The sequence below is a fragment of the Primulina huaijiensis genome, chromosome 2 (genome assembly GCF_012295235.1).
Source record: "Primulina huaijiensis isolate GDHJ02 chromosome 2, ASM1229523v2, whole genome shotgun sequence".
Classification (NCBI taxonomy): domain Eukaryota; kingdom Viridiplantae; phylum Streptophyta; class Magnoliopsida; order Lamiales; family Gesneriaceae; genus Primulina; species Primulina huaijiensis.
Window position 1 is genome coordinate 30553873 of NC_133307.1, and position 10941 is coordinate 30564813.

Below are 10941 nucleotides of genomic sequence, written 5' to 3' on the forward strand. Positions count from 1 at the left end.
TGTAAATCCTTCATGTAAATAGTACGTGACGAATTAAACAATTTATTATTATTATTATTATTGGTTGATCTATCCATATTATGATTAAATAATATAACCCGTAAGATGTAATTTATACAAGTCTCTGAAAAATTCATAATTAAGTATATACCCATAACTAAGTATATACCTAACGAAGAGTCTGGTTAATTAGCCAACTTTATCTTGAACATGATCTTATAAGTTTTTAGATCCTAATTATAAAGTGTATACATTAATTATTTTGAAATTAAGCTCTTATTAAAAATAAAATTCATATAGTATTAATTTGAAAGAACTAATGAGAATTTATGTTAACTTATTTGAAAATATTATAAGATTATTTACATAAAAAAAATGTTTATCTAGTACTCATGTATATCTTATAAATTCAAAATTAAACATCTTACAAGATCCGGCCCAAAAAAAAGCTCTTTAGTACTACGAAATGCACATAATAAATGGTTTTACTAAACAAACAATAGGTCGAAGCGTGAAAGGTAACATAGCATGTCTACGTTCACTAGCGTGGTCATCGTACAAAGTATCCAAGGGCGGAGATATCTTAAAAACCGCTCAGACTTTCTAATTTTTATATCGAGATTTTGGTCCAAACTTGTTAAAAAATAAAGACGCAAAAGTTAAAATTTTTGTACTTAGTGCAAGTATTTCAAGTAGACGAAAAAAAAAAAAAAAAGACAGTCCAGTTAAATTAAATTTTGGTTCAAAAAAATCTGATTAGTATATACTTCTTTGACTACACAAAAATATCATTACGTACGTATACATATCGTATGGGTTCGATTACAAGTGGTATGTTAGGACCACATAAATAACCATGAAAGCAAACACCATAACTAAGCACGCGCCTGTGCCCCTAAACCACCCTATCTTCCCAAAAATTTCCACGCCCTAGAACCCTACCTAGTCTAGGATCGGTTGGCCTTTTTCTTCGTCAATACCCGAATTTAATTCAACCCCTATCTCTTTTAATAAAAAAAAAAGAAAGAAAGAAAAATAAGATGTCAATCCTCATAAGGTGCGCGCATGTTGACACATGATCTCGCCTAAGGAACCCTTTGATCGAAACATTTGAAATCAAATACTCTCAAAAACATGTTTTATCACATTCAAATTTTCTGAAATACACACACGTTATATGTATAGCATGCATCATAGTAGCCATCCAACCAAATAGTTATTACAATTAATTGATTTAATAAGCTCTACTTTGATCCAACCATGCACTTCATTTGATGAATGAGATTTATTTCACATTTAAATCCCAAATATAAAAAAGAATAGCGTTGGAATCACCGCTTCATTCAGTCTCCCAGATTGAGTGTATCCATGAAAATAAATTCAACTAAAACTCCAACACGTATAGAAGATCAACAAACAACAAGAAAAGAGAGAATATATTGTATGTATCATATATAGACAAAAACTAGAGGAAGTATAATACATAAACGTGTTGTGTTCTTAATTTCTTGTCTCAACTCCTCAAGAACCGAGTAGACCATATCTTAAAAGATAGATCATGGTACTTTTTCTAACGTACAGTAATTCAAATAATAGTAACTTCTCAATTTTTCTGTGTCCTATGCACACATGGTACAATATCTTAAAGGCCCATAGAAAAAAGTAACTTTAATCTTGCCTTATCATATGTACCTTGATATTTACTTCCATCACCATTTATGATATATATCATCACATGCATATATAGTTGCGTAAACACTAAACTTCACCACTTATCTCATTGTTTATATTGTAATCAAATGTATATATATATGTAACAGATGATGCACAGATTGAATTGTTTCGATCGGATGAAAATTGGAAAGTTGTCTAAGGAGAATACTGAATTTCGTTGCACTCTATATTGGGGAATGAATTATGAAAAAGTGATATTTGCAAACGAATGGAAAACTAGCAATGCATAGGATCGCCCACACTGTATGAATAAATTATTATTGCCTCTCATTTAAAAGAAATTACAGGCGTCATGTCATGACAAGTTATAACCTAGACATACAAACTTCTTGTATACTTTTACTATTTTTACAATGTAACGCAAATAAATATATAAGATAACTAATCGTGTACCCTAGAATTTATTTTTATATGACAAATTGACCAATGAAGAAAATGGCAAGCAGCATAGAATTCGAAGACCAACAAGAAAGCAGAAAGATAGGTGAGAAAAAGCCCGTAGGTGGGTAATGGCCGATAACATAGATATATGAAACAAATTAAATAGAACATGCAAAATGAAGAAATCTACTTGCCGCAAAAAATACCGAAACAAATACTTAAACCAAGAGAATAAGGGGTATCGAAACAACCAAAAAAACTAATATTTAGGTTTAATACTAACACAAACATTATTCTTGAAATTCGGAAAAAAGTAGCAAACATCCCAATGGGATATATTCTCCACTGATCCATTTACTCGAAGCTCTACTCACATTGAATTTAACAGATGTTAAAATGAGAGTAAAATATAAAGGATAATATATATCCACTTGAACTTGAATACAAGAAGCACTCTAAGGTGAGAATAAATCTCTATGCCAAAAACCCTTTTCAAAAGCTGATCAGATACAAGTAAAGTTTAAGGCCTTGGCGGTGGGAAGAATTGCGTACCAGCCATGAAAGCGCTAAGAGGAGCCGGGTAAATGGAGGGATCAAGCATCGTGAAATTAAGTTGGCTGGTGGTGGCTGTAGCGGCGGCCGAGGTGGTGGCTGGCGCAGCTGCGATGAAATCTAGAGGTTGTTGTGAAACTCCGCAGCCGGAAGAGCTCTCCCCGCCAATTCCAGGGTACCGGCTTTCGAGTCCTTGATCATATAGAATTCCCTTGAAGACATGACCTCCGATGCTTACAGCAGTCTGATAAGCTAAATGTTCCTCCGCGTCATCCATTGCACTAACTCTCACGCAGCGGAAAACTGCTGGAGAATTAACTTCTGGTGGAAACTGTCCCAAATCAAACCCTAATCACAGCCCAAGAAAGTATAAATAAGAACAATTTTTTCTTCCAGACACAGCTTAAAAAATATAGAAATTCTAAATAAAGAATCAATTAAATTTTCTGCTGTATTAGTTCCTTTAGACTTTTTCACGTCAGTTTTACTCGGTAACAGTAAAGTGAAAGGTAAAGTTAAAACGGGTGGTTGGACGATATGGAGTTTAGAGTTCATCACACGTAAAATGATACATATGAATATATATTTACTGATATTATCATCATCAAATTGCAGTTAATATCGTTGTTGAATGACCTAATAGTGTAGGACTTGTTTTGCATTTCTTTGCTGTCCCGCAGATTTGGTAAGTATTACAGTTCTTGAATGAACATTACCTCAAATCGTTCGACACCCATTAACAAACAACTCAAGAATTCAAATACATATGATCATTACTGGGCCTTCTTGTTTCAAAGATCCGAATTTTCTTTAATGACTATTTGTAGTTACGACAGTACTACCTGACGTGGTAACAGGCAAACGTGTAGATGAAGCAAGAATAGAAGATCCACCTCCACCACTACCTCCTCCGCCGCTTGAATTCTCTCTCAGCCGCTTTGTATTCTCCCCTCTGATCGTCAACTGCTGCTGTTCCTGCTGCATAGCGGAGATCTGTTGCTGCCTCTCGCGGCGTTTAGCGGCGGGAACCCACGTGCTTTTTACATGTGTCTGGCACGGCAAGCCGCGGCTCTTGCAGCAGGTCCTGCATCTCGAATGCGTGCAATCTTTCTTAGCTTGGTTCCCGCAATCTTGACAGTTTATTCCCTCGTTTGCACCTCTACCTTGCCTTGCCATCCTAAACCCTGACGCTGACCTGAAACTATTACTCGTAGAATCATCACCAATATTACTTCCGAATATGATATTGTTCCTTCCGATGCTACTACTACTTGGCCCAACCGAAAAGCCCACATCTTGAAAATTGTGGTGCTGATTTTGCTGCTGCTGAACTCTCTGTTGATGCAGTTGATGACACTGTTGCCATATCTCGAAACCCTTGTTATAGATCTCTTCGTTCTTGAACAGAAACGTGCTATTGTTATTAGTATCCGTTTGTTGCTGGTCTTGTTCTTGGTCCTTACCTCCTAGTGAGAAAAACCCAGACATTTCGCAACCCAACAAGCTAAATCTAAGCTCAAGTTTGAAAAAAAATCCATAGCCAGCAAGAACAAGACCTCAAGCTAAAAGGGAAGAAAAGGGGTTATTGCCACCCCAGAAAAAAACCAAAAAACTCGGTGTTTCCGGGTGGGTTGAGTGGTAAATTCGCAATTTATGTCATCACAGCGATTAATGTTTATACTAGGAAGCATGGGGCGAAAGATGCGACTGACACGCTGTGTGTGTTTTGTGTGTGATTTTTTGGGGTTGGTTCTCTGATTGCAGCCTTTTTTCAGAACCAAAATGTAGGAATTCTTCTAGGGTAAGAGTGCATAGGAATGGAGAAACAGATAAAAGAAACTCTTTGATAGCGGCCTCCAGAGAGTGCTGGATTAAATTCTTTTGTCTTTCTTCTTTTTTGATGCATTAACTTAACAGCCCTGCAAACGCCGCCATTAGCCACCTCCTCTGCAACCTCAATTTAAGGCATCCTTGTTTCTCTCTCACGCAGAACTCGCTCTGTGTTTCTCTCTCACGCAGAACTCGCTGTGTGGTGAATCTTGAATGGGACTGCCACTGTGCTTTATTTTATTTCTTTTTTTTTTTCCTTACCAGAATAAAATCTTGGCCACTTCCTGTACAGTTCTCTCATTTTTACAATGAAGGAAAGATTCAATCCCAGCCCTTGCATATTCATCCAAGAGCCCATATTCACCCACGTGTCATTGCTTCAGCTTTTGCTTATTCGTCCCTTCACCGGAAAACACGCTCTCCCTTTTTCCCTCGTTGACCAATTTTTTTTTAGACATATGGGATTTAAAGAAATGTGCAATTAAGCACTTTTAATGAAAATTGAACGGTTTTTCTCGAATTTGATGGTAAATAATTATTTTAAATTTTTGATACGAAAATTCGAACACCGAACTTCTAAAGTTGATGATTTTTAGTAGTATTACTCAACAAAAAAAAAAAAAAAAAAAGAACCCATAAAAATCATTTTGAATGTATTGATAATATTATGTATTATACAAGTTTGTAAACAAAGTTTTTTCAATCAATATATAAAAATAATAACAATTTAATTGTTTCGGCATGCAACATACAATTATAGCAAATATGATATCAAAAAGGGACAAATATTGGAGTATATGGCGAGCATCTTTTTATCATGTGGTAGAAAATATAATGTAAAAATCTTTAAGAATATGTGATAATCATTAACATATACTAAGGCATATCATAATTAAGTACATCGATAAATATGTAATGACTCGATTAATTACTAATCTTTCTAAAATAATTTTTTTAAAGCTCGACTTGGCTGGTGTAGAGAAGTAATAATTTCGATAAATTAATAAGATAATGATTTGTTGTGAAACTCATATATAAAACTATGGTATCAAAATCATAAATTAATAATTTTCTAAAATTACAAGTATAACTATAAAAATTTAATAAAATATAATGCTGTTGTTGTTTTTTTTCATGAAATTTAATTTTATTATTGTTTTATTCTTTGTTTAATTTATTTGATTAATTAATAAATATTATTAATATATATTATGTAATTATTAAAAATAATGAATATCACTTCCTTATTTTATATATATATATATATATATATATGAACAATGAATTATTTCATATATTAATTCAAAAATATGATACAAACGTTGATGAATATGATGTAGGCCTTTTTATGTAGTTAAAATTGTTCTTTAAAATAATAAATTATTAATTTATCAATTAATTAATAACTCGTTCAATTAATAAATTTTAGTGATTCCAACATTATTAATTTATGGAAGTTTTATTATATTATTTAACTCGAGAGAAGGTTGAGATTTAAAGGATAAATTAACATTTCAATAAATTAGAAATATATAATTAACTTTCTTGAATCCCTTTGTGTTACCCTCTGCCAATATCATAAATTAATATTTAACTAAACTCATAGTTCGAGGATTTTAAAAATCATCAAACCTACTTTTAAAAAAAAATTATTGATAAAAGTATATAATAATAATAAATAAATAAATAAATAACGCATAAATTATTGTACTGGACGTATTTGTGGTTGTGAACGTAATAATCAATCAATTGCTGTTCTTTCAAAAGCAATTAACCAAATGAGGAAACACTGACAGCTATCGAGTAGGAAAGCCTCGCATCACCGGCTAATCAAATTAACAAGCATAATTAGGCTTTGAGATGATAAATACGTCACAGTCAGTGAGATTAGCCGAAGATTTTCTTTGCTGCTTTCGGGGAAATTTAAAGAATCCTCGAGTATATAAAAACCAGCAGACTGTTTCCTCGTATGCTCATTTCGGTACTATATATATATATATATTTATTTCATTACCCTTAAACGCCTCATATTCCACCAATTCTTCCCCTAATCATTTATCTTTGACTCATCTTATTGTTTATTATATTATATAATTTCATGTTCGTTTTTGGGTAATATAACACTACCAATTTGTACACGTAGGCACTATTCAGCGGTAAATCACCTTTTCGTAGCAACACCATATTTGATTTAATATCCCTGAGAAGGGGGGGGGGGGGGGGTTGTTGGAGTTGAATAATTGATTAATATTCAATGATATTTATTAACAAGAAAATAAAATAATCAATACATTTTAAAAAAATTTTCTCGTCAAACTTACTTTAGGATATCCTCAAAAGGGATGAATTTCTCCTGTTAATCTAGGACACCAAGTTTCAGAGTAAAATAAATAACTAGCAAATATTCATTTTGATAAAGATTTTAAATACAACGCAGGATTTTTAATAGTCACTCTGCAAGATTTCTAAAGATATTTGAATTTTTAAAAAATAATGAATGGTTTTGGATGAAAATTTATATTATTAAATTAAAGGTTGGTTTTAATTTTCCAATATAAATGTGGTAATAAAAATTTGTACAGTAAGCTGACTGACTTTTCTAAAGGTGGTATTAATTATTTATTGTATTGCATAGGGTTTCCAATTACGGCAGTTTAAATTGGAACATAATAATTTTCTTACAAGTAATTCACCAACTTCGTCGTATTAAATGTTTTCAATGTCACCATTTTCTAGTTCCATGTGATGATTAAATTTTCGATTTATTTCATGAAACTAGTGTGCGCTAAATTATACCAAGTTGTACAATGACAAGTTGCAAACGTCGATCCGTTAATATTCTTAACTCGAACAACTTCTTTTGTGTAGCTAGGTGTCATAAATATTGAAAGATGACTATCGATATATTATTATTACATTTAAAAATGTTGGTTTTTTTTACCAGAAATATTTATTATATTGTCCGGTGAAGATTGTAACATTCTATGAAAGAACAAACATTTTTCGGGGTGATGGGATTGTGGAGTAACTTTTTTGTTCCAAAAAATGTAATTCATTGAGTCAAGTCGGAATTTAAGGAAAAACCCTTATATTTGGTGGGAGATTTATGGTTGCAAATGAAGAGGTTTGCTTTTGTATTCGACTTAAAGATTGGTAGGAATATTATGTAATATACAGACATTCGTAGTATGTGTTGTAATAAGGGATAGAGTAGCTAATATTTTTCAAATAAAAAAAATCAGCTGAAATAAAAATAAAGTAAGACATTAATTCATGAAAACTAACGAATTAAAAGCGATGCAGCCGTTTGACAAGACTTACTCGGAGAGAAGAGTGACGAAAAAACAAAAATAAAATTTGAGAAGACGTAAATTTTATAATATTCTTGCGTATATTTTAATATTTTATTAACTAATTTACATTAAATTTGATTAAATATTATTTAGTTCAAAAAAAATTATCTTTACAACTTTATTTTTTTAAAACACTACCAAAACTTATCTTTGATAATATCTCATCACTTGTCTATTATAGTTTATAAACCATCGTGTCTTTAATCAAAATCTCTGGTTTTTTGAATTTTCAAAATTTCTATTTTATCCAAATTATTGTAATTATTAATATTTTGACTAAAACAAAAATTTATTAAGCTTATAACAGTCTGGGTACGCTAGTAATAATAAGAATAATGATATTTACATTCCAAAATATTACATTCATATTCCCTTTTTTACATTTAACGTGCTTTCATATAAATTACCGAGTACTAAAAGCACGGTACTTTAAACATGAAGACATTATGCAGGCTCAACTAGGTAGTAACCCATCGTTTGTATGGAGATCCCTCCTATGGAGCAGAACACTTTTGGACGATGGCTTGTACTGGAAGGTGGGAAACGGGAAGTCAATCCGCATCTTCCATGATAAATGGGTACCTAAGGTTCGCAACCTTATTAAGAACAATAGCTCTCAGACACTAAACGAGCTCAGGGTGGACGCTCTTATAAAGGATGGAATATGGGATGATGAGGTTATCAGAGATACAGTCCTACCTTATATTGGGAATGAAATCCGTCGAATCCCTCTCCCGCAATCACCGAGATAGGACTTTATATACTGGATATATGATAGCAAGGGAAGATATTCAGTGAAAGAGGGATATAGGATGGGAATTGGGCTTTACGACATGCCGGCAAACCAAATGGTTGTACCATTGATGAAATGGTGGAGGTTTCTATGGTAACTTACGATACCTCCTAAAGTAAAAGTATTTTGGTGGAGGGTAGCTCTGGACTTAATCCCCACCGGCAGCAACTTGATTAAGCACCACGTCCCAACATTAAACATGTGCCCGTTGTGCGGATATGGGGATGATTCAACGGCCCATGCCTCTGAAGTCAAAGGATATTGGAAGGGACAGATTTATTAACAACTCTTAAAGCAAGTCCGTGGATGGGAGACGATGGAGATATGCAACTGGATGATGAATAAAATAAACAAAGCTGAGTTTGAGAGATTTGCCTGTCGAACATGGACCGCTTGGTCTGGTAGGCTTCGTATTATCCACAACGCTGATGATGCAAAACCATCGCTGCCGACCCACTGGAATGACAGCTACATTGAGGAGTTCTGGGCCCTTAAGAATGTTCCTCAGATCAACACTCTCGAACCAGCAGCTGAGAAGACCTAGGATTGGACCCCTCCACCTTATCAGCATCTACGGCTTGATGTGGATGCGGCTGTTAATGAGCACCTCAATCTTTATGTGATTGCCGGGGTAGTTCGTAATCATGAAGGCAATATGGTGCTGGCTTTTGGTAAGAGAATTGATCAACCATTATCGGTGGTTCATGCGGAATTGTTGGCAATTCAAGAAGGATTTAAGATAATTTGCCAGAAGGGACTGGTATGCACTCATGTATTCTCGTACTCGCAGATGGTCGTGCAAGCAGTCATGGATCCATCATCAGACCTTGGATATACTGGTTCTTGTGCTCAAGAGATTAAGAACATGTTAAGGGAGCCGTGGATTTTGAGTTTACAACACATGAGACGTTCTGCTAATGTTATAGATCACTCCTTAGCTCAATTTGTTATTTCTTCCCCCGTACTTTTTTGTTGGGTAAATGGGGAATTTCTTTACTGGTTGGTTAAATTGTATCTGTGAACATTGTTCCATTAATAAAATGGATACTTTTTGCTGGTAAAAAAAATAAATAAATTACCCCCATTTAATTATTCTAAATTTTTAAGACTAATACACCCCTTTTATATATGTCTTTCCAAATGAGTTCACCGCATAAAGCTTTTTATTTTTCCTTGTGGCACCAGTTTCACGGATCTCTCACATATAAAGATCCGTGAGACGGGTCAACTATGTTTATATTTATAATAAAATAATAAATTTTTTCGTGGATGATCCAAATAGAATATATATTTCAAAAAATTGATTCGTAAAACCATCTAAAATGAGTTTTTGTATTCTTAAAAAAAAATTTAAAATACCAAAGATCATTGATTTTATTGGTGAATATTTCTTTGAAAATTTCCTTTATAAATATTTTCATTTTTAAGAAGTAAAAACATCCCTAAATTAGAACACTACAATAAAAATCATATTTAACAACACATCAAAGACAACGGTTTTAAAAAAAACCGTTGTCTTTTTACTTTTAACAACGGTTTTAACAAAAACCGTTGTCGTAGCCTAAAAAAATCCGCTCAAAGACAACAGTTTCTTTAAAACCGTTGTCTTTGNCAAAAATCCTATTTAACAACACATTAAAGACAATGGTTTTAAAAAAAAACCGTTGTCTTTTTACTTTTAACAACGGTTTTAACAAAANTAACAACGTTTTTTAAAAATCGTTGTCTATGAGCGTTTTTTTTTTGACTACGACAACGGTTTTTGTTAAAACCGTTGTTAAAAGTAAAAAGACAACGGTTTTTTTTAAAACCGTTGTCTTTGATATATCTACGACAACGGTCTATGAGCGTTTTTTTTGCCTATGACAATGTTTTTTAAAAACCGTTGTCTATGAGCGTTTTTTTTTGGACTACGACAACGGTTTTTAAACTGTTGTCGTATTAGCGTTTTTCTTCAAGCTACGACAACGGTTTGTAAAAAACTGTTGTCTTTCAACTGGTTTTTCTACAAATTTTGTTGTCAATATTAGATTTTGCGACGGCCTAAGTATAACCGTCGCTAATTTAAATATTGCGACTGTTTAAGTATACCCGTCGCTAAAATTTACGACGGTTTTAAGTAAAACTGTCGTCGATGTAGATATAGTGACGGTTTTCCAAAAACGGTCGCTAAATTTAGCGATGGTTTTTGTATAACCGTCGCTACATTTAGCGACCGTTTTGGTAAACCGTCGCCGATCTATAATTANATAAAATTTACGACGGTTTTAAGTAAAACTGTCGTCGATGTAGATATAG

General features: G+C 33.2%; 1 protein-coding gene across 1 annotated transcript; it reads right to left on the bottom strand.

The window, feature by feature from the left end:
* Window positions 1–2354: 2354 nt before the first annotated feature.
* Window positions 2355–4725, bottom strand: LOC140961570 (protein EXPRESSION OF TERPENOIDS 1-like). The gene is made up of 2 exons (XM_073420184.1): window positions 3510–4725; window positions 2355–3015 (listed from the first exon to the last, which is right to left on the bottom strand). The coding sequence occupies exons 1-2, from the start codon at window positions 4153–4155 to the stop codon at window positions 2636–2638; spliced, it is 1026 nt and encodes a 341-aa protein (XP_073276285.1). The 5' UTR covers window positions 4156–4725; the 3' UTR covers window positions 2355–2635.
* Between the last annotated feature and the right edge of the window lie 6216 nt (window positions 4726–10941).

What these genes read in the sequence shown, in the direction of transcription:
- LOC140961570 (XM_073420184.1), bottom strand. Translation starts at nt 4,155, where the DNA reads ATGTCTGGGTTTTTCTCACTAGGAGGTAAGGACCAAGAACAAGACCAG. An exon ending in TTTGCCTGTTACCACGTCAG is followed by an intron (nt 3,016 to 3,509) that starts GTAGTACTGTCG and finishes GGCTGTGATTAG; the next exon opens with GGTTTGATTTGGGACAGTTT.